At 45.4% G+C, this 23,735-nt stretch overlaps 1 protein-coding gene across 5 annotated transcripts; it reads right to left on the reverse strand.

Annotated features, from left to right (window-relative positions):
• Window positions 1-5,610: 5,610 nt before the first annotated feature.
• HAUS4 (HAUS augmin like complex subunit 4) lies at window positions 5,611-14,048 on the reverse strand. Of its 5 annotated transcripts, none has more exons than XM_040620712.1 (10): window positions 13,882-14,048; window positions 12,043-12,127; window positions 10,405-10,547; window positions 10,182-10,313; window positions 9,587-9,721; window positions 8,324-8,420; window positions 7,531-7,676; window positions 7,049-7,179; window positions 6,240-6,308; window positions 5,611-6,094 (listed from the first exon to the last, which is right to left on the reverse strand). In XM_040620712.1, the coding sequence occupies exons 2-10, from the start codon at window positions 12,095-12,097 to the stop codon at window positions 5,911-5,913; spliced, it is 1,092 nt and encodes a 363-aa protein (XP_040476646.1). In that variant the 5' UTR covers window positions 12,098-12,127; window positions 13,882-14,048; the 3' UTR covers window positions 5,611-5,910. The 5 variants fall into 5 exon arrangements, with proteins under 5 accessions (XP_040476646.1, XP_040476647.1, XP_008708754.1 ...); XM_040620713.1 differs by having other exon boundaries at window positions 13,890-14,047; XM_008710532.2 differs by lacking the exon at window positions 13,882-14,048 and adding an exon at window positions 12,626-13,828.
• Window positions 14,049-23,735: the final 9,687 nt, after the last annotated feature.

Consider the following 23,735-nt stretch of genomic DNA (forward strand, 5'->3'; position numbering starts at 1 on the left):
ATGTGATAATTGAATGATTTACTACAAGCAAAGTACTTAGAAATCATATCTGGCACCTAATAAGGTTTCAAAGCTCTTGTTTCATGAAGAGAGCTTGCAATCAGGTCTTGTTCCTGCCCCCGGTGTAGCCTCTCTCTCCAGTAGCCTAACTTATATCCCCAGTTCAGTGTCTCTTTCAAACAGGTTTAGAGCTGAGTGTGATGGCGAGTTTACGTGTGTCAACTTGGCTAGCCTATAGTACCCAGTTATTTTTTTTTTAAATAAAGTTTTTATTTATTTATTTGAGAAGGGAGGGACAGAGGGAGAGGGACAAGTAGACTCCCCACTGGGCAAGGAGGCTGACATGGGGCTCCATGTCAGGACCCCAAGATCATGACCTGAGCCAAAGTCAGACACTTAACCAACTGAAGCACCCAGGTGCCCCAGTACCCAGTTATTTAAACGCTAAACTAGGTGCTGCAGTGAAGATGTTCTGTAGCTATGGTAGACATCTATAGTCAGCTGACTTTAAGTACAGTACCCTTGATAATGCAAAAGGGTCTCATCCAATCAGTTTAAGACCTTTTTTCTTTGTAATTTTATTTTTTTAAGTAAACCCTACCCCTAACATGGGGGTCCCCAACAAGACCCTGAGATCGAGAGTTGCATGCTCTACCGACTGAGCCTGCCAGGGACCCCAGTTTAAGGCCTTTAGAGCAAAAACTGAGGTTTCCCACTGAAGAAGAAATTCTGCCTCAAGACAGCAAGCATCATTTCTGCCTGAGTGGCCTGCCTACAGCCCGCCCTACAAATTTCAGAATTACCAGCCCAACAATCACATGAGCCAATTCCTTAAAATAAATAGCATTTTATATAATAAATAGAAAAATATAATTACTAATATAATATAAAATATAATATAATATAATATAATATAATATAATATAATATAATATAATATAAAATTCATAGGTTCTGTTTCTCTGGAGAACCCTGACCTTGCTCTTTGGATAACCCTTTTCTAAATTCTAGGCTGATTGTTTACTTTTGATTATACGTTCTTTCTTCAGCCAGGCTTAGTACATTTAGGTCTCTCTAAAATTCAGTTGTCTTTTTCTAGACCAGGAAAGCCACTTAGGCTAGACCTTAGCCACTTGAATACAAACCACTTTTCACAGTAAATTATTTCTACAATTATGTCTATTTTCAGTTGACTCCTATATTTTCACTGTCTCAAGATATAAGGAGACCTACCAGTTCCTTTAACAAAATCTGGCCCAGGTCCTTCAAGATGGGTAATGTGGAGAGATTGTTCAGGGGTGAGGGACCCCACAGAGAGGCTGGACCTCCGAGATTCCCCTCTCTTGGGGGGGGGGGGAGCATCAGGCTGGCCTCTAGGGGGCGCTGGATTTCCTCTGTGCTTTCCGAGGAAGACTACAGGGTCGCCGCCCCAGAGACCCGGATAGTCACCCTTCATGGAGAACCTTGAGGGGACCGGTTTTGTTTGTCCAAGAGCCCCAGAGTTTCCTTACGGAGAACAATCCTATCCCAAGCTCTGGAGGGGATTTATTTTGTATCTCATTATAGAGGAAGAATCAGCAAGACTGGGTTCCTGGTCAGATGGGGTAAATGACAAGCGAAGAGAGAGAGAGATGCCCGTGAAAGAAAGGAGAGGCAGTAAATGTAAATCTTTTCTGAAAAGTGTCAAGGGGAGCGAGGGCAACTGAAGTCCAAGACGCTAACCTTCAGCTGTCACTGCCACCCAGCCCCTCCGCTGGCCCTCTTCCCCTTCCCACCGATTCCACAACAGCCAACAGCTCCCACGAAGGGCGCCGCCCGCGACCCTGCCGTCTCCAGTCACCGCGAGGAATGAAAGGACCAAGACAAACCGCTGTAGTGCCCCCTTTGCGCAGCACTGAACACCTCTTGTGCCCCTTCTCCCTTCATGGCACGGTTTTGAGATACTTTTTCTACCAAACTATATTCATAAGCTCAGTAATTACTTTTCATGAAATTACTAGAATTAATACTTTCTGTAATACCAAAAAAGCAAAGACACTTGAGCAAGGTACAGATGCAACGATATTCAATTAAGCATTTTGCAGTAGGGCAAACTGGAAACAATCTAAATATCTCTTGAGAAGGGAATGGCTAAATTATGATGTAGCCATACTCCAACAATATGAGCTAATATTGCGGTACATATGTTTGCAAATGTTTAGAAAAAGCTCTGGCATTATATTCACCAAATCGCTCTGGCTACTCTAGCGTAGTGGATTGGGGTAATGGGCTGTGTGTGTGTGTGTCTCAGGGGGCGCGGTAAATCTTTTTACTTTTTACTATTATATATTTGTTTTGAGTTTTTTTTACAAAACACATTTTTGTTGTTGTTTTTAAGCCAATAAATATATTTTTTTTATATAGTTGGGCAGCGCTGTTGCAAGCAAACGTTCGGTTTTATTTGGGCTTTGGGAAGCAGCTAGCTGTCCGGCTCCATGTCGTTCAGGGAGCCAGGGCCGGGGAACCATTGCCTTGAAGCCATTTGCTTTCTCGGGTAGTTGGGAATCAACAGTTCTCAGACCCCAGCTCTCCAGAGACTTGGCTGAAGCCATGGGATATTCTTCTCAAATTTTGGTTATTTAAGATGAAGGCTTTCCTTGGTGCATGATTTACTCATTTCTAACCCTGTGTGACCCACTGCCCCTTCCCTTCTTTGTCTTTGTCACTTTTTCCAAAATGCCAGCCCAAACTTACCTCTAAAGCCTGAACCAAAGCTCTCTTCCCTACTAAGGTTCTACCTTATAATTCCTGATTCACTTCTCTTAGTTTTCAACCATATTCATCTGTACTTCCTATTACTTTATATTTTTAGACTGTTTTTATGTGTCTACTAGTAAGTTGCAGACCTTGAGGACAGGGTCCATTTCTTTTTTATTATTATCCTTATTTCAAATACAAAAACCTAGTATGGTTTAAGATGAGTACCTAGCTAAATGAGGAAATGCTGAATGCCGTAATAAATATCAAGACAAACGATTTTGAGATTTTCGATGTTCATCTCGAGATGCTACTAACTACAAAGGGAAAATGTATTCTATATAGAAGAGAGATTGACGATTACCACCTTAACCAAGCAATCAAATTCAGCATAATTAATTGTGAGACATTCTAACCTAATATGGCTCCAGGGTGATCTAATGCGAAGTACATAATATCATCTATTAAGTATTCTTTGCAAAAATGTTTAACCTAAATCTAATAAAGCCTGTAGACCTACAGGAAATGTAGGCTTACAGCACTGTCCAATAGAACTTTATTTTTTTAAATAGCTTGCTTATTTTTAACTTTTATTTATTAAGTCATCTCCACCCCCAAAAGGGAGCTTGAACTCATGACCCCAAGATCAACAGTCTCATGCTCTACCAACTGAGCCAGCCAGGGGGCTCCTAGAACTTTCTATAATGATGTAAATGTTCTATATTTGCACCACCCAATACAGTAACCACCAACCTACTGAATTTTAATTAACTTAAATTTGAATTTATTTTTTTTAAGATTTTATTTATTTATTTATTTGAGGGAGAGAGTGAGAGACAGCACGAGTGGGGTGAGGGGCAGAGGAGGAGGCAGACTCCCCACCGAGCAGGGAGCCCAATGCTGGACTGGACCCAAGGACCCCAGGATCACTACCCGAGCTGAAGGCAGCCGCCTAACCAAGTGAGCCACCCGGGTGCCCTGAAATTTGAATTTAAATAGCTCCATGTGGCTCGTGGCTACTATACTGAACAGGAGAAGAGCAAGTTAACCACCATGGGAAACAACTGGACAATGGGACATTCTACAAAGTAACCAGACTGAATTTTTTAAAAAACTAATTTCAATTAAAAAAAATAAATAAAAGGTTGGTGGGGCACCTGGGTGGCTCGGTCCGTTGAGCATTCAACTCTTGATTTTAGTTCAGGTCATGATCTCGGAGTCGTAGGATCAAACCCTGTGTCAGCCTCCAGGCTGGGCATGGAACCTGCTTGGGATTCTCTCTCCCTCTCCCTCTCCCCCTGCTCTTCCTCCCTCCAAAAAAAAAAAAAAAAAGGTAGGAGAAATGTTCTATTTTTAAAAAAGATTAAAGAAACCTAACACCCAGCGGCACCAGGCTGGCTCAGTTGTTAGACATGTGATTCTCAATCCTGGGGTCATGAGTTCAAGTCCCACATTTGGCATGGAGCCTATTAAAAACAAAAACAAAAAAAAAAAGGAGGGGTGCCTGGGTGGCTCAGTCGGTTAAGCATCTGCTGGTTAAGCATCTGCCTTTAGCTCAGGTCATGATCTCGGGGTCCTGGGATCAAACCCCATATGGGGCTCCCTGCTCAGTGGGGAGCCTGCTTTCCTTCTCCTGCTCCCCCTGCTTGTGCTCTCTCTTCTCACTGTCAAATAAATATAAATAAATCTTAAGAAAAACCCAAAACACAGAAAAAACAAACCTAACATCCAAATGTAATACCCACACCTTCAATGGACCCTAAACCAAGAAAACAAATTAGGGAAATTTTAATATGATCTAGATAATAGATATTATGAAATTATTAATTTTTAAGTATAATAATTTTATTAGTTATACAGAGGAATGCCCTTATTAAAAGTTGCCTGCTTAAGTATTTAGGGAATGATATATCACATCTGTAACTTACTATACAATGGCTCTGGAAGAAAAAAGTCTGTATAACTATATATTTATCAGTCTTAATAGAGAGGGGGAGGAGGGAAGGGAGAGGGAGAGAAAAGCAAACTGTTAATAATTGTTGAATCTGGGTTGTTAAGACTATACTGGTGTTTATTGTACTATTCTTTGAATTTTTCTGTAGGTTTGAAACTTTACCCCAAAAATGTTGGGGAAAAGAAAAAGTATAGAACGAAGCAATATTGACTATTTCTGACTTTTTCCATTAATCTGTTCCTGATTTGTGAATTGCGTGTGGGCCAACACTTCCTTATAAATGACAGTAAGCACCATTTATAGAAACAATCTAAATTATGTTAGACCTTAGTTTTTCCTGTAAACCAATCCAAGACCATCATGATTTATTGTAGCAGAACGCCTCAAGACAGTCCCCGTGAAAGCAGTTTGAGAAGCTGAATAGACGCTTCTGAATAAGGGTGGAGGTCCTGCTTCTGTTCTCAGTCTCCACCTTTGATGCCATCAAGGCCCTGCCTTGTTCTAAGTGGACTGTGAAACTTGGTTCCTGGGGACGATCTCTTCCCACTCTGCTTTCAGAGAAAAAAGTAACCCTCAAACCACACAGCAGGAACCAGGAACACAACTGGCTTGTGTCCTTTCCTGTAACAGGGCTGGATGCCCTGCTGCTTTCTCCTAACTGCCCCACCGAGAGCCGTGGTGACAGAATCGTCCCGTACCCGCAGTGGCATCCAGCCCTCCTCTGTGATATTACAGGTCTTCAAGGGCAAGCCCGGATTTAATCCATACCTGCTCTCCAAGAATGAAGCCTCTTAGACTCCAGGTGGGCGGGCCGGCACTCCTACCTCCCACTCTAAGCGTAAGCATTACACATCTGTTTGTCCGGATCCTCTCGGTTCCCCTCCTCACCCATCTAGTCTTTCATGTTCTTCCTTCATCTGTGCCCAAAGGAAGCATCGTCACTTTATTCAGGAGATAATCAAATATAATACGGGGCCGACACTGACAAATAGCTGCACACAGAATTATAGAAATCCGCTCCATTTCCCCGAAGAGACTCAGTCACTGTAAACAAGGAAGGAAAACCAGGACGGTATCTAACCCACTGCGGTGTTTCCCGCAAGCGTCCCCACACTCCCGGAGTGAAAGCGGGCCTCAGGTGGAGGTGGTCCTTTGGGCAGGAGGTGGGGGAGGCAGCGCGCGTGCGCGGAAGTCCGCCTGGGACCCCCACGAGGCCGCGCTCAGCGGCAGGCCTTGCTAAACTCCCGGAGGGCCCAGCGCTGGTTCTCGGTCGCCTGCTTGAGTTGGGCGTACTCCTTTACCAGCCTGTCGAACTCCTCCCCAAGGACCTCATAGGTGCTCAGGGCCTGTCGGGACTTCTCCATGTCCTGCTCTTGTAGGCGAATGGCCCCCTCCAGACGGTCCCTATAGCCCAGGGAACAGAAGATACGATGTAAAAGGATCTGGCTCCTCGGAAAGTAGACAGGACTGCGGATATGTTAAAATGGACGGGTGAGGAGGGTGTGGGGCCAGCCCTGAGTAGCTGGACCAGGCCCTTGGGAGTTCTCACCTAATGAGACGATGAACTTCCACTTTCTCAGCAGTGTAAGTGTCAGACAAGATCTTTAGCTCCTCCATCCTGACAGAGGGAAGAAAGAAACGCTGAGGGTCCCTGACGGCAGCAGAGCTGGGAACAGGACACAAGTCCCTGCCCATGGTCAAGATGTGGCAGTGACAGGACAAGAAGGTCACTCAGAATTCCTTAGTAACGTATCTCACAAGAAAGCACCTATTTTGGAAGGCTTTATAAAATAAGACTCAAGGGGCACCTAGGTGGCTCAGTCGGCTGAACACCCAACACTTGATTTTGGCTCAGGATCCTGAGCCGGAGCCCCATGTTGCCCTCCGTGCGGGGTGTGCTTGTCCCTCTCCCTCTGCTCCTCCCCCCCACTTGCATGCGCTGTAAAATAAATAAAATTTTAAAGTAAGATTCAAGAATGTCAAAAGGGGGTATCTGGGTGGCACAGTCGGTTGAGCGTCTGACTCTTGGTTTTGGCTCAGGTCATGACCTCGGGGTTGGGGGATCGAGCCCCGTCTCGGGCTCCACACTCAGCGCAGAGTCTGCTTGGGACTCTCTCCCCCTGCCCCTCCCCACAGTGCACGCTTGCGCTCTCTCTCAAAATAAATAAATCATTAAAAAGAAGAAGAAGAAGGTTGAACACTTCTGGGTAATCCAACGGCGAATACTGCTGTGCGGCATTAACCGAACACCCATAAGATGCTAGGCACGGCGGAGAGGAAAGAGAGATGAGGCAGAGGGTTGGATGGGGTGGTGTGTGAGACAGCCTTCCTGAGACCCGCAGGGGTCACACAGCTCACCTCAGCTTAAGGATCATGGCACTGCACTTGACCTCCAGGTACTGGGCATTGATGCGGTCCAGCTCAGACTGCGTCTTAAGCCGGTGCTCCTGAAGAAGCCTCTGCAGCAGGGCAAGGCAGCGCAGAAGCACCTGAGCCCCGGGAGGCAGGGGAGGCAAAGCCAAGAATCAGTAGGAAACCAGGCAGATCAAAACTCCTTGGCTGGGGCGCCTGGGTGGCACAGTGGTTAAGCGTCTGCCTTCGGCTCAGGGCGTGATCCCGGCGTTACGGGATCGAGCCCCACGTCAGGCTCCTCCACTGGGAGCCTGCTTCTTCCTCTCCCACTCCCCCTGCTATGTTCCCTCTCTCGCTGGCTGTCTCTATCTCTGTTAAATAAATAAATAAAATCTTAAAAAAAAAAAAAAAAAACTCCTTGGCTTCCCCAAAAGTGGCCCTGGGGCCAGGATGAGAGACAGACGAGGCCGTCCCAGTGCCTGACAAACCTGGGAGTAGGTGGCGCTCTTCTTCTCAAGCAGCACCATCTGCTCCTTCTGCTGGCTCTTGGCATCCTGGCATTGCTGCTTCTCGCCCACCAGGACCTCTGCCAGTTTCCACACCTTCGCTGCCTTCAAGGTTTCACTGTCTGAATCTAGTCAAAGAGACAGAGGACCGGACAGGAAATTGCTCTAATTGCTACTGCCCTTCTAAGGCCATGTCTCAGTGTGCTATCCCACGTCCAGCCCTACAAATTCTCTCTTCAGGTTTTCTTCTGGTGTCCCGTGAAAATGGCCCAGTTCTCATAAAGTTCTCTTCGCTCTTACCTTTATTTTTATTTTATTTATTTTATTTATTTAATTTAAATAACCTCTACACCCAACATGGAGCTCCAACCCATGACCCCGAGATCAAGAGTCACATGCTCTTCAGACTGAGCCAGCCTCATGCCCCTTGCTCTTACCTTTAAGTACAGATTTGGCCCTTAATTCTGAAGTCAGAGAAATGAAGATAAAGGGAATACCTATTAGCCTGAACTTTCTTCCCTATTCCATTCTGATTCTCTGGAGATAAACGAACTCATCCTTCTCTGCAGTAAGAGGACACTTGGTACCTTGCTGAATAAAAGGAGTTCTCACACAATTCCTTGCTTGTATGTTACCCGCAAGGAAGCAAACAAATAAGCATCTCCAATGCTTCCTAGCTTCTGTCCCGGATCTAAAACTCAATGTATTATTCTCAGAAGAGCAGACCAGAAATCCTGAAGGTCAGCTGTGGACGGAGCAGAGTGCCAGCACTCACCGGAATTGGGGTCATGGTAGCAGAGCAGGGTGAAACATTTCTTCTTGAGCTGCTCCTCCACTTCCGGTGGGAGCCGAGCTCTCATCCACACAAAATCCTATAGCCGCAGAAGCAAAAAAAAAGAGAGATGCAAACAGACTGTGAGAACTAGGAAGATCCAGCCAACAAGTACGGGATGGTAACACTCTCAATGATAACCAGCGAAAATGCATCAAGAGACATCAGGGAGATTTCATTTTTGTTAGCCTATCAAATTTGCAAAGCATGAAATGATGGTCAAGACCCCATGTTGATGAAAAGGTAGGGAACTGGCAATATACACCAGTATGTTTAACGTGTATATCCTCTGACCAGTGATCCCACTTTGACAACTGATAATTGGGGAAATTATCATACAAAGGCAAACACACCTATGAACTAGCATGTTCCTATCCGTGTGGTTTCTAACAGCAAAAATGTAAAAACAACCATATCCATCATTAAGGTTAAGCAAATTATGCTACATCCATACAATGGAATCCTTTTTAAAAAAAATTTTTTTTAATGTAATCTCTACCCCCAATGCGCGGCTCGATCAAGAGTTGCAAGCTCTACGGACTGAGCCAGCCAGGCACCCCCATACCCTGAAATCCTATCCGTGATTTAAACTGATGATACAGGGACGCCTGGGTGGCTCGGTCAGTTGAGCATCTGACTTTTGGTTTCAGCTCAGGTCATGATCTTGGTGTCATGGGCTTGAGCCCAGGGCCGGGCTATGCGCTCAGCTCAGAGTCGGCTTGGGATCTTCTCTCTCCCTCTGCCCCTCCCCTCACTTGCACTCTCTCTCTCAAACAAATCAATAAATCTTTTAAAAACTAAAATAAAACAAAATAAACTGATGGTATAACAACACTGAGCACGAACTATGTGCCTGGCACGGTGCTAAGGGTGCTTTAGGAGCTATCATCTTATTTTCATTTATTTATTGACTTGAAAAAAGTCCCAAATACATTAAGTGAAAACAGATTGCATTCACTATACAAGCATGGGGGCTATAATACCATTTATGTCGAGCTGTAGATAATATACTGTACTTATTTCTAGATGTAGCATTTCAGCTTTTACTTTCTCCTGTGTAACATTTTTCTTATTTATTTGAGTTTGGCCCCCATGAACGTGTATCATTTTTACAAAAACAATAAAGTGTAACCAAAAAACGTTTAAGTATATGGGAGACATTAAGCCATTTCCCTTCTTTGGTCCCAGTCTCTGCCCACTCCCAACCTCTGAGGGGGGCATGAGCTCCAGAAGGTCTGCCTTCTCCAGCCCCAGCAGTGGAGGCGTTTCCCTCTCCCGGCTGGGACCCAACAGTCGGGTCAGTTCAGTCACAAGTAGCCGCTGTTCCAGGGTCTCATGAAACTGACAGAGAATAAAAAACAAAAAGAAGTTACTATACAACTTCTCCCACTCCACCTCCTCCATCCTCATAAACCAGTTCTTCACACATTTTCCAAGTCCTCAAATATGTTATCCCCCTCAGCTGCCAGTGCCTTCTCCTGTCAATCTTTCTTTTCAAAACCCTGACAACACACCCACCTCTTCCGCCATAACTACAGTCTATTTCTTCTTCTTCTTTTAAAAGATTTTATTTTTAAGTCGTCTCTACACCCAGTGTGGGGCTCGAACTCACAACCCTGAGGATCAAGAGTCACATGCTCCACCCTCCGAGCCAGCCACGCGCCCCCCAGTCCATTTCCTCTTTGATAACCATCCCTCGAAGCTCCTCCTTCCCCCAGAGCACACAATCAGGTGAAGCCACAGTTGGCCTGGTCAGTCCTGCGGCTGGTAACCACCCCCTACTGCATCTCTCCTGCTTCACCTTTTTGTCCTCAGAAGTTAAATTTGTGTCTTGTGTCTTCACATAGTAGTCCACAAGCAGCTCTTGAATGACTCTCTGTAAAACCTCAGACCTCAGCCATGTTGTCTTATGCAGTCGAACTTCCTTCCATGCCTAGGAAACCAAAAAAATCCCAGGTAGGAACCTCTTNCCCTCTTGGAAGATTCTTCCTTCCTCCTGTCATTCCTCCTCCCGGGGCTCTTACCTGAGCCTGCTCCTTTGCCAGGGTGAGGCTTAAGCCACTCTCATCCATGTGCTGGGACAGACCCAGCAGCAGTTTGCTGAAGTGTGGGTTCTGTAACAGGTCCTCTTCACTCAGGTTACAAGGAGGAAGCTGTTTGCTACACACTTCATGGGATGTCCCCCACAGGGGCAAAAGAGAAGGAAAAAACCCCCAAAAAACACAAAGGAGGTATCACATATAATTGAGAATCACTCTTAGCTTAATACTCACTTCCAAAAAACCCCTAGGTTTTTGGTAGGGAAGTTTTCTAAATCTAATGAAATGTTTAAAACCCCACAAATAAACTCGAGGCTATACTCAAAAGTAACAAGCATTTATATTTACATATACAAAGATATTAATCAAGAATTAGGGAATGAGTCTCTACTGAACCTAAGAGCTCAGAAAACGGAAGTACAGTCAGAAAGGATGAGACAAATAGAATCAGGAATAAGGGGGGCGCCTGGGCGGCACAGCGGTTAAGCGTCTGCCTTCGGCTCAGGACGTGATCCCGGCGTTATGGGATCAAGCCCCACATTGGGCTCTTCCGCTATGAGCCTGCTTCTTCCTCTCCCACTCCCCCTGCTTGTGTTCCCTCTCTCGCTGGCTGTCTCTATCTCTGTCAATAAATAAACAAAATCTTTAAAAAAAAAAAAAAAGAATCAGGAATAAGGGACCTTCTAGTAGGGGTCACCGGAGTACTCCAAATGCCCCGTTTACACAGAATAGCTAGAATTCTTGAGGAAAGGGAAAAAACCAAGGTAAAGTTCCAACTTTAGATGTGATCTCTAGTTGCATAAGCAAGACTGTGAGAAGCTATACTCTTAGGAGTAAGTGGAAATCTGAAGTCAATTCTTACTGTACAGAGCTGAGTAACCCATGTGGACTCAGAGCAGCACACACATGAGAAAAAGTGCAAGAAATCGGGATCCTCTGATTATTCCATTGGTTCAAGGGCCTCTCTTTCCATCTCTTTTCCCACATGCTTTCTGCTGGGGTCTTCTGTTTTACTCCTACTTACCAAATAATCAAACTTTCATTATTTGGACCATGAGAAAGCCCTTTTGGAAACTAAGAACTCTCTTTTTTCTCCCCCTCAGGCATTGAAGGATCAACATGGCAATGTTCAAAATATAGAAGATTCGAGTTCTTGAAGGATTCAAGATATAGAAAGGGTTTGGAGATAGGGNNAGAATTCAAGATACAGAAGGATTCAAGATACAAAAAGGGTTTGAGATAGGGGAAGAATTCAAGATACGTAAGGACCTGAGATTTTGGAGTACAAGATATGAGAAAATTTAAGACCCAGGTAGGAAGGAAGCCTTCGCAGAGTTTGCTGGCCACCCTTCTCTTGAGGTTATGCCTGCTGACACAGCATGGAAGCAACTGGAGTTTTTAGTCTACTGCACAGGCGGGTAAGTAACAGGAGCCAGTGTAACCTTTTTCTAATAAGAGAGTGTCCAAGAATCTTCATGTATCCTAGTTTCCCCAGAAACTTCAGCTTTTATGTGAGAAAGCATACTGGTGAACTTTATAAATCCTTTTTATTATAGAAAGCAAGAACCTGGCTCAGACCTCTCTGGGTAAGTCATCAAACCGCCTTCAAATGGCAGCCCTTACCTTCTTGGAGTATTTCCATCCCTTCTCCGGGGGAGCAGAAATCCCCGGAAGCCATCTGATTTTCTTGAAATTCTTATGTGTGGAACTGAGTGAAAGAGAACAAGGAGTGAATAAATTGGGTGGCCACTCCAAGAAAACTACCTTGGGTTCAAATTTCTGTTGTCTACAAGCTGGGGAGGAAGCACAGGGATGCCTCTTACAGGGAGAGACTATATCACACACCCTGGGTCCCAAGCTCCTGTACAGATTTTATGGGCAGACTTATAAGTGGCAAAACAATTTGCATTCTAAGCACACAAATGTTTCCACTTGTTCCAAGCTGTCAAAAAAGGAGCCTCCTTTGGAAAGAAAATTTTCCAATTCACTAAACGGAAGGATGCTCCCCTCCCCTCAACATTATGTCCAAGTTAAAACTGGGCTGCTGCTTCCCAGTTATGAGTGAATTGGGGAAACAGGGGGTGGGGGGAGTCAATGTCTGCTTTCTTCCCCCAAATAACTCAGCTATCAAATTCCACAATAGTTTCTTGAGCTTCTTTAACTTGTCCTTTCGTCTAAAATCTGTTGGTAGTTTTTGATCATTAACTCTAGAATCATCCTTCAGGAGCGACAAATCATTCCACACTTGAACAACTGGTTTTCACATAACAGCATTAGTAAGGAGCACCTGGAGGAAAGAGCATGACAAGAAGATGGACAGGGAGGTCAGTGCCAGAAGAGCAACTCAAACGTGTCGTTAAGGCAGCTGAGGCTGGGATGGGAGCCCCCGGGTGTTTCGCCAGAACATGGAATACACTGCAAAGTATGACATCAACACAAAGGGGCAGTAAAAGTGGGCACCATTTGTGGACTCTGGGGACTAAATTTTTCCCTTGATGTTATTTTCCTTTTCTTTTTTCTTTTTTTTTTTTTTTTTGCTCCACCCACTCCTCTCTGGAAGGTGTCAACTCCAAAGGGCAGCTGAGTCTCCCAAAGCAGGAGACACTGAAGGTTATTACGATTTAACACTTTGAGTTCACAGAGCATTTGGTTTACTCCCTCGTCTTATGCGTAGCATCAAAGTAACTACTCATCTATTTCGTAACGTGGTCCAGAGGGGAACACAGACGAGGAGCCGGAATGCTAAGACTTAATTTGCAGCTCTGCAGTCCCTTCTGTGTGAATTTAAGGGAAATGGTTTTTTTGTGCCAAACTTTCTTCCACCTGCAAAACGGAGATAATGAATCCTGCCTTGGCTGAGACACCAAGAATTAATAACACAATCGACTTGTCAACAAAGGCCACTAGTTAGTTAAGCCCAGTGTTTTAACAGTTCTGTTTATCGTTGATCTAAGTTCTGCAGGCAAATTTCGCACACGGAAATGAGGACCAACACAAATTTCAAAAGTCAGCTGTTCTTCGCTCCCTAGGGGAGCTGCCCACTTGGGTTTTCTTGGGGTGCCCTTCTTTACCCTTTTAAAATGTTACAGGGCGTGAACGAAGGCGGCAATCAGGCTCGATTCTCCACCCTCCGCACCCAGACGTGTTAAAACGCTGCTACAGGGACCCAAGCATTTAAATGTTCTGACTCAGGCGTCTTTTAAATTCTTAGAGCTGTCTTTACACGCTGCACTGAACGTTAAATTGATTTTACAGGTATTTTCACAAGATGTGACCCTTACAGGGCCCGAGATGAATCAAAATGCGGAGCGGGCTCTCCGGCGCCCACTTCCCTTCCGTCTGGGCAGCCAAGGATTCCCAAGGGCGAGGGCGGCCGGGGGCCGGGGGCCGGGGGCCGGCCGGCCGAACCCTCCCAGCACGCCTCCTCCCCGCAGCGCGGCCCGCCGACCCTCCGAGGCAAACCTGCACACCAGAGGGCCGCTGAAGCTCCCGGCGCCGTGCGGAGAGGGCTGGGGCGGGCGGGCCGGCAGCGTCGACACGGGGACCCCGCCCTCGCCCGGGCTCCGGAACGTCTCACTCGGGCCCGACACTGGGGCTGGGGGAAGAGAGGCCCGGGAGGACCGCGCGGGAAGGTCGGGGGAGTGGGGGAAGGCCGAGAGTGCACGCGAGGCCTCCTGAGAGGGGAAGAGGGGCGGGGCCACGCTCGAGGCGGGAACGGCAGGCCCCGCCCCCCCTCCCGCAGAGCGCGAGCGCTCGGTCCTGAACCGCCGGCGAACCCGGTCTCTTGGCCCCTTTTTCTGGGTACCTCCCCCTTGTTGAGGGCAAATGTTGAGAAAATGGTAATGATTGCTAACATTTATTGAGGGCCTACAGTGAGTCAGGGTTTACTTGCCATTCCTCATTTAGATCTCGTGTAAGTTCGTACAGCGTCCTACGAGGAAGTCACTATTATACCCATTTTACAGAAGGGAAAACTAAGGCGCAAAGAAATTAAGTAACTTGTTTGAGGTCGCAGCTCACAGAGTCTAAACCTGACCCAATGGCCCTCTGAACCTTCCCAGGCCTGCCGCCCACACCAAGCCTACCAGTCTCCTCCTTCTGGCGCAGCCCCCTGGGTTAGCTGCTCTAATTTCCTGCCCCAGGCTCCTCTAACCTCTCCATTATCTCATCCTTCATTCAGCTCTCTTGCTTCTTCACAGGTGCTCTCTCTCTCTTCCTCCCTCCCTCCCACCTTCCCTGCCTCCTTTTTAAACCATAGGGGCATTTATTGTTTGCTTAACAGTAAGTCTGGAGCTGGAGGTCCCAAAGCTTTTTAGTAGCTCTGTGGTCAAAGTTCTTTGCAGTTCTTTTTGCATTTCCCTCATGATCACAAGGTAGCTGCCGAAATCCAAGAAGTACAACCAACTCAACAGCATCCCAAGCAGGAGGGGAGGGGAGGAGCCTTCAGTCAGAGAAGAAAGCCTTTCCCAGCCAGACTTTCCCATATGTCTCATTGGCCAGACTGGGTCACACACCATCCCTAGACCAATGAGCTAGATGTCTTCCATTTGCCCCCCCCATGCACATTCTGCTTTTTGACACCCTATATAGACCAGTAAGTACTTCAGGGTTCCATATTCATGACTGCTTTTAGCCAATGAGGGATCCTAGCAGGAGGTCACATGGGAGGAGGGGGAAATGATCTCTGACACCACTTCCACCCTCTTTTCAAGGTGGACTGGAATGTAGTCATTAAGTGAATTATTTCAAAAATAATATTTGATACTAAGTAAATTACACCCAGTTTCTTAAATCTCTTGTATCAGAAAAGCTGATAGTCTGGGGTGGTGGGGAAGGAATCTCTCTGTTAGGCATGCGGAGTGTTAGAGAGTTTCATCTTTTTCTTTAGTACCAACTGGAGAGTTCCGCTAGCAATACATAGAGGAATAGCGTGGTCCAGTGCAGAAATCTTATATCCCTGGTCATCTTGTCAGCTGCCACCTTTCGTGTTTAATATTAAAGTGCTGTCATTTTCTACGGCTTTTAAAAATCGTTTATGCTTCCTCAGCTCTGTGCTGCAGCATTATTAAATATCAGGCATAATGTTCCTAACAAACGATACTTGGAACAAAATACCAAGCATGCTTTGGTGACTCAGAGCTGATCAGAAATCGACTGAAATTTCATGTCTCCTATTTGTCAAGTTTTATTTGGCTAAGCAGCTCTAAAGGACTTAGGGAATGGGAGAAGGGTGCAGAGGCCCGTCTTCAGGTAGGGTAGAGGGGAGGGGAGGGTGAAAGCCATGGGAAGCCTTGAATTGTGTCAAACCTTCATATGCAATTATCTGTTCCATCTCTCTCTCTCTCTCTCTCTCTCTCTCTCTCTCTCGGTGACCTTGGGCTTCAGGTTCCTTATTTGTCAGAATGAGGAAGTAACATAGTTCCAGCTCCTCCAATCTCGGAGTGTTGATGTAATGATCAAATGAGATAATGGCTGAGAAAGTGCTTTGGAAGGACGATTAAAGTGAGGTATTTTAAAATTGACACTTACTGAGCATGTATTACGCGACTTGGAAGACACAGAGATAAACATGACCCAGTCCCTGACCTGAGGAAGTTCATAATGTAGTTGAGAAGAGTAAGACATGCACATGAAAAGTAAATAATACAAGGCAGCAAAGAGGTGTCAAAAGAGCAGCTTAGATTATAAGTACTTGGGAAACTTGGGGCACCTGGGTGGCTCAGTTGGTTAAGCATCTGGGTCCTGGGATCAAGTCCCACATCGGGCTCTTTGCTCGGTGGAGAGCCTAGCTCTCCCTCTGCCTCCAGCTCCCCCTGCTTGTGCACTCTCTCCCTGACAAATAGAATCTTCACAAAAATAAGAAATACATACATACATACATACGTACTTGAGAAACTTAAAAGAAGGTACAGAACCCTTTCTGCAGGAATGGATAGGAAAGACTATGAAATCAATCTTGTCTTAACTGGGCCTCAAAGGAGAGAGAATTTGGATCATTTAGAATGGAGGAAACATCCCAGCAAGCAGAGACAGGGAGTCCAAGCTGCCTTCTGGCTTCAGGAGTAGATGGGACTGGCTGAAGGGAAGAGGACTGTATAGGCCACTCTTACATAAGACTAGAACATTGAGGGGTGCCTGGGTGGCACAGCGGTTAAAGCGTCTGCCTTCGGCTCAGGGCGTGATCCCGGCGTTCCGGGTTCGAGCCCCACGTCAGGCTCCTCCTCTATGAGCCTGCTTCTTCCTCTCCCACTCCCCCTGCTTGTGTTCCCTCTCTCGCTGGCTGTCTCTCTCTCTGTCAAATAAATAAATAAAAAATCTTTAAAGACTAGAACATTGAGCCTATACACTATCTTGGCAATAAAAACTGCAACAAAGTACTGAAAAAAGATCTTACAATCACACACCATCTGGTGTCCTTGAGCAAGTAGGATTTGCTAGAGAAGCCCTAGAATTCATTCTTTCTCTCCCCCTCTCCCTCCTTCTCTCCTTTTTCCTCCCATATTAAAAACAAACAAACAAACAAACAAAAACAAATGTGCACACAGGGGTACATGGCTGGCTCAGTGGGAAGAGCATGGGACTCTTGATCTCAGGGTTGTGAGTTCGAGCCCCACACTGGGTGTAGAGATTACTAAAAAAAAAAATAAAAATGAACAACGAAACACACACACACACTCACACATTTTTATTAGGTATTTTGACACACAATATTTAATAGGTACAATTCATTAAGTTTTAACCTTGACTATTCATACTTACTATCACCACAATCAAGATAGGGAACATTGGCATCACCCCTTAAATGTTAACTTGTGCCGCTTTGTAATTCTCTCGGGCCCCTCCCAACCACTGATCTACTACCGTCACTATAGATTAGTTTGCACTCTCTAGAATTTTATATAAATGGAATCAAATAAAGATGCACTATTTTTTGTCTGGCTTCTTTCACTCAGCATGATTTTGCAATTCATACATGTTGTTGCTAGTATCAATAACCCATTTTTTTCATCCATGTCTTTTTAGTGCGGAGAAGTAGAACAGAATCCTCCTAAAAACCTTCATGTGTTTGGGTTTGTAGATAAGGAGGTGTTTCCTCCATGACCCTAAGTTACCTATCTCGGTGCTTGGCGTACAGAGGCACTTACTTGTTGCAGGAGGGAATTTTGGCCACCCCCACGATGCTAACTCCTTATATAGTTTTGTTTGTTAAGTGGAATGCTTGACCTTTATGGGCCTGTCTCTTCAGCAGTGTTGTTCATCTCACATTCTGCTACGCCATATGCAAAATACAATCACTCACGTCTTAAATGTTCTTTAATGATAAAGCCAAGAACATGCTCAAAGTATTCCTGAGCTAGATTCCCGCAGGGAGTTGGGGGGGGGGGGGGGAGGGAGTAGAAAGATAAATCAGGCATAACTCCTGCCCACAATCTAGCTCTACTTTCTGGAAGACATTGCTCTTGATCAGGTATTCAAAAGATATTAACGTGTATGTTTTTAACTTGATGATAAATGTAAATGGGAGCCTGAGAAAAAGCTCGCTTAACCTTTCAGACTTGGACATTCCTTTGCTGCATTGTTTAAGAATCACAGGGAAGAATGGAGATTTGCTGAGAGCACTTGCCAGGACTCTGCCTCCCACACTCTAGCTGGGGAAACAAAATGGTGCCACAAAGATAGAAATTTCAGGTGAGTATTTAGTACATATTCTATTTATCCAGCTAATGGAAACTTTCAAGTAGAATATGGTCTCACATGGAAAATTTAGGCTTAAATAACCAGTTTCAAAGCCAGGATGTTAAAATAGCTGTTTGACTGTGGAGCCACACTTAGCTGAGCAATTGCTCCGAAAATTAAAAAAAGAAAGAAGGAAAGAAAGAAAAAGAGTCCTACCACTTTGAAAGTATCTGAAGACAAGTAGCAAGAATATATTTGTATTACGGACCCAGAAACTAGTTTCAGGAATGAAATTTACAAGCAGTCAAGAGGTTTTAGAATTATTTTCAAGGGTGTTCACTGGAAAATGAAGGTATTCAGAGACACAACTATTGATGATTAAGCTAAGAAATTCCATGCCCATTGTAAGCACATGACTTAAGGAGGAAACAAGTGGATAAAGAAAATATGTAATCAACCTATGACATCAAATGAAAATTTTAGAACAAATGTTCATAATGTGCCATTTTTCAATGGCTTAACCATTCCAAGGGGATTTCAAACCCAGCCGCCTCGTGGCTTCAAGGGTTGCCCGTCTCTTCACGGAAACTTTTGTTATACAAACTGAAATGAGCCTGGTTTTACTTCGAGACACGATTGTGAACTAGTATATAAATAAGGCCTGATAGGACATTTTGGATCTCAAAGAGAAGCTGAGAAATTTGGCTCAAAAAAGGGGACAGATTGAAACAATTTTTACCAAAGGAATATGAGACAGTAAAGGAAATTGATTCAGAAGAAGAAGCCTCGTATCATTTTGAAAAGCTAGACATGAGGCACACCGTGTGCAGTTCTTGTTATAAGGATTGAGTGTCTGCTATAATGAGAAAGCATGTGCCAGGCTGATAAAAGTATTTCCCTGGATTTTAAACTGATGATGACACTGTCTTACACTGAGTTGCATATGAAAGAGATTTTCTCCTTTAAAAACTGTATCAGAACCAGTGGGAGAAACAGACCAACCAAAGGGCATTTGGATTTTCATGCTTGGGAAGAACATACACTGTAAATTTTGAAATGCCTCCTAAGATGAAGGTGTTATGGCACAGGAAAAAAAAAAAAAAAGCACAAGCTTGAGGAAGTTAGCAATTTAGTATACTTTCTAAATTCCATTTACCAAAGAGAAATTTTGCTAAACTAATTTACAGTATGCAACCATGGTAGCTAAGTAGATTAAGTATTACATCTGGGTTTCCTGTGACTGGGTTGCCTTCTAAAAAACCCAGGCATAGGGGTGCCCGGGTGGCTCAGTCGATTAAGCATCTGACTCTTGATTTCAGCTCAGGTCACGATCTCAGGGTCATGAGATCGAGCCCTGCATGGGGCTCCATACTCAGTGGGGAGTCTGCTTGAGATTCTCTCTCTCCCTCTGCCCCTCCCTCTAATCGTGCTCTCTCTCACTCTCTCTCACTCTCTCAAATAAATAAATAAATAAATCTTAAAACAACAACAACAAAAACCCAGCCATGGGTCATTCTGGAATGGATGCTTTTCTTGGGCAGCATTTTAAAACTAATTTATTGATACCTTCAAATGCTTATTAATGGGAGGCTCTATGGATGGGGAGACCATCAGGATCATCCGAGTCATCAAAAGTCTACAGGAGGGGCGCTGGGTGGCGCAGTCGTTAAGCGTCTGCCTTTGGCTCAGGGCGTGATCCTGGCGTTCCAGGATCGAGCCCCATATCAGGCTCCTCCGCTGGGAGCCTGCTTCTTCCTCTCCCACTCCCCTGCTGTGTTCCCTCTCTCGCTGGCTGTCTCTCTGTCAAATAAATAAATAAATAAATAAATCTTAAAAAAAAACACAAGTCTACAGGAGCCAGGCAGGTAAGCAGCGTGTGAAGCACAGGGGGTGGTAGGGACTGTGACAAATGAGAGGAGACAATACACCCAATAAAGGAGCAGCCATCGCTTGGTTCCAACTAGTTGCTGCCTTGTGAGACTGGAAGGCAGGGTGTGTATGTGTGTGTGTGTGTGACAGATCTCCCGATTATTCAGAAAAACCTCAGAAACCCCACTCTTCATATACAATATCCAGATTTTTATGTGAAATCTCCTGAATTGTAAATGTTGGCAACCAGTTATTTTATTTGTAACAGCTTATTATTACTACAGAGGCAGGACACGTGCATTGTATAAAAATAGAAAATGTAGGCCAACAACAATAAAACATACTCTCCCACTCAGAGAGCACCACTGTTAACACCTTACCGCATATCCTTTCAGTTTGGTTTTTTTTCCATACATATATAGACATTTTGAAAAGAAAATACAAGTACCCTGTACTGGTTTCATAACTGGCATTTTGTTAATGATTTTGACCTTTCCATCTCAGTAAATTTTCACCTCATCTAATCCCCTGTCCATATAAAAAATTTGCAAGTTGACTCCAAATATCTTTTTCTTCCTTTTTAAGATTTTATTTATTTATTTATTTATTTATTTATTTATTTATTTAACAGAGAGAGACAGGGAGCACAAGCAGGGGGAGCAGAAGGCAGAGGGAGAGGGAGCAGCAGACTCTCCGGTGAGCAGGGAGCCCGACACGGGGCTCAATCCCAGGCCCCTGGGATCATGACTTGAGCCGAAGGCAGACGCTTAACCGACTGAGCCACCCAGGTGCCCCTTCAAATATCTTTTATAGCAATTTGCTTAAACCAATAGGGAATCCGGGCCCATGCATTGTATCTTTATTAGATAGCTTAAGTCTCTCTAATCTAGCAGTTTTGAATTTTTTGAAAATCATACTGACTTGGAAACAAACTGAGGGTTGCTGGAGGGGAGGTGGGTGGGGGTATGGGGTAACTAGGTCATGGGCATTAAGGGCATGTGATGAGTGCTGGGTGTTATGTGCAACTACTGAATTACTGAACTAATGATGTACTATATGTTGGCTAATTGAATTTAAATTAAAAAAAGAAGAAAAAAATCATACTGACTTGCTGAAGAGAGTTAGCCAGTTGCCCTGCAGAATGCCTCCCTTCCTAGGTTCCTCTGGTTGCTTCCCCTTAGCGTCCTTGACTTTCTCTATTCCCAGCACAGCCTGTAAACTGTAAACTCTAACACCTCTGGGGGGAGGGGAGCAGCTAGACTATACACTAGGTTGGGTTACGTGTTTGCCTCACACCAGCACTGGTCGACTGGTCAGTGACTCCAAGACCCATTCCAGGAAATGAGTGATGCCAAGACCACGCACTGAGAGGTTACTTGGTAATGTCAATGTCCAGTTATCCACCAACCGTTTCACTTGTCGTTTTAACCCCAATTAATAATCTTTGCCAAGATCAATCATTTTATTCAAGCTCACAAAATGCTGTTTTTCCAATTCTGTCATTCTTTCTACATTTGTTAGCTGGCGCTTTTCCCCTCCTCCGTGAGGGTTCAAATTAATATTATAAAAAATAACTCCCAGTGGGCCAAAGAATGCGTTCAGGGGGCAGGATTTGTCAATGGGCCGGCACCTTCTGATCTACAGTGTAAGTCCAACAAAGTCTCCCCCTGTCATCTGTCCCCTGCAGCATTCGGTCTCTTGTTTGTAACACTCAATTACTTTGCACTTGGTGACATGTTGCTTGTAATCTTCTCAAGGCATTTTATGTGTGTATTTGTCTCCCTGGCTAGACGGTGACCTCCTCAAGGGCAGGGACTCTCCTGCAGCATCTTTCCTTTGCTTCTCCTAATGTGCTTTTTAAGGTGTTTTGGCTACTGCTAATTCAAATTAGCGGGGGAATAAAAAGGCACTAGTAAGAACCAAAAGTTTTCATTATTATCTCTTGGATTCCCTGGCTTTCCCACTAAAACCTTCCCTGATTATCTATCGTAACGAAGGGCTGATCTAATTTACAGTTTACCTGTGCTGTGGGAGTCCCTGGGATGAGGATGGGGGCTGGGGTCAGGGGGTGGGGAGGGGAAATAAGCTATTAGTCTTCTAAAGTGGGAAAGTCATTTTCCAGCTGCATGACCTTGGGTAAGTGCCGTTACCACTGCTTCTATTTCTTCATTTGGTAAAATGAAGTCACTGGGTTCTCTCTCAAGTCACACCCCGCTTGGCTCGAACTCTGTAGCGTAGGAGCCAAACCTGCACCTTTCAGCAGACGTTCCTTCCCCTAAGCCATGTCTGCCTTCACATGGGGCAGTGCTATCCTTTCTAAGCCTAGGTGGACAGAATCCACCTCTGCCGACTCTCCGAACACCAGCTGGACTGCTCTAATCCATCCGTCCCAGTGCCAGTTTGCTCCCCAGGGCCAACTGTGGCTATCCCGAGGGCTCTACACCCGTAACTGGCACCGCAGAGGCCGTCTTGGGTCTTCCTTTGCTGTGAGGGAGAATGGAGAGCTCCTTCTTGTGGAGGCCGCTAACATTAGGGCTCTGAATGACCCCAGGCCCGCTCTGGGGTCTGGATCCTTCTAAACGACAAAATGCTTTTGCTCCCTGGTTTTTCCACTCCTTTTGTCTCAGTTCTGTCAGTCTCCTTTCTCTCTCGTTATCCCTTCTTTGTAGGTACAATCTCAGGGACCTCCTCCGGCTGGCTTTACGTGCCTGAAAATAGCTTTCTCTACTTTCTTGACTGAGGACAGTCTCCAGCCTGATTACAAATGGAATCTTACCATTTCCCTGGCCTAGAGAGCTCCAGGTGGTGAAGGGGGAAAGGTCTCTAAGGAGTGAGGCAGAGAGAGAACCACCGCCAGCCTTATTCTTCACAAGCCACGTTCCAGCCTGTGGTGAACGGGGCTGACCAGAGCAATGGCCGAAGTCGGCTGTGAAAGCCTGCTCCCTGCACTGTGACTCTCACCCACAGACGTCTACACAATGGATCTGTAATTCTTCCATTTCCTCCTTTCTCCATCTCGGGCCTAGTGGCTGTTGATGGAAAGCAGGTGGTTAGTTGGCCAGACAAGGTCTACTGATTGCTGTATCCTTTGCAGCACCCCAGGCATCTATCGGCTGTAGATATAAAACAGGACGACTGAGGAGAAGCAGTCGCCCAGCGAACAGGAAGAAGGCAAACTCTTGCAAGGCAGGGTACACTTGGGAGCCTGCCAGTGATGACGTGGGGTGGCGGGGGCTGCTCTTCTGCCACGGCCTGCCTTCCCTGGGCCTGTCCTCATCAGATGCTAGCACTTGTTTTTCCCCGGGAAGGAGGGAGAGAGTAGCCCCATTGGCAAGAATAGTCTTGGGAAGCCCTGGGGCCAGCACAGATGAGCGTAGACCCAGAAAGGAACCAGCTGGTCAGCAACAGATGGGAGGCTGAAATAGGGAGCTAGAAACGAAGGGGGGGGGGTGCTTGGGTGGCACAGCGGTGAAGCGTCTGCCTTCAGCTCAGGGCGTGATCCCGGCGTTGTGGGATCGAGCCCCACATCAGGCTCCTCCGCTGGGAGCCTGCTTCTTCCTCTCCCACTCCCCCTGGTTGTGTTCCCTCTCTCGCTGGTTGTCTCTCTCTCTGTCAAATAAATAAATAAAATCTTAAAAAAAAAAAAGAAAGAAATGAAGGGTCGGAGTGGACAAGACCCCCAAGAGTCAAAGAAAGGATGGATGTAAAGTTATACATGCTTGCCTGGATTTCCCAGGCCTGAAGCGGCCTGGTGAGAAAATTGCCCAGAG

This window comes from Ursus maritimus, unplaced genomic scaffold, assembly GCF_017311325.1.
Source record: "Ursus maritimus isolate PB19 unplaced genomic scaffold, ASM1731132v1 scaffold_36, whole genome shotgun sequence".
NCBI lineage: Eukaryota > Metazoa > Chordata > Mammalia > Carnivora > Ursidae > Ursus > Ursus maritimus.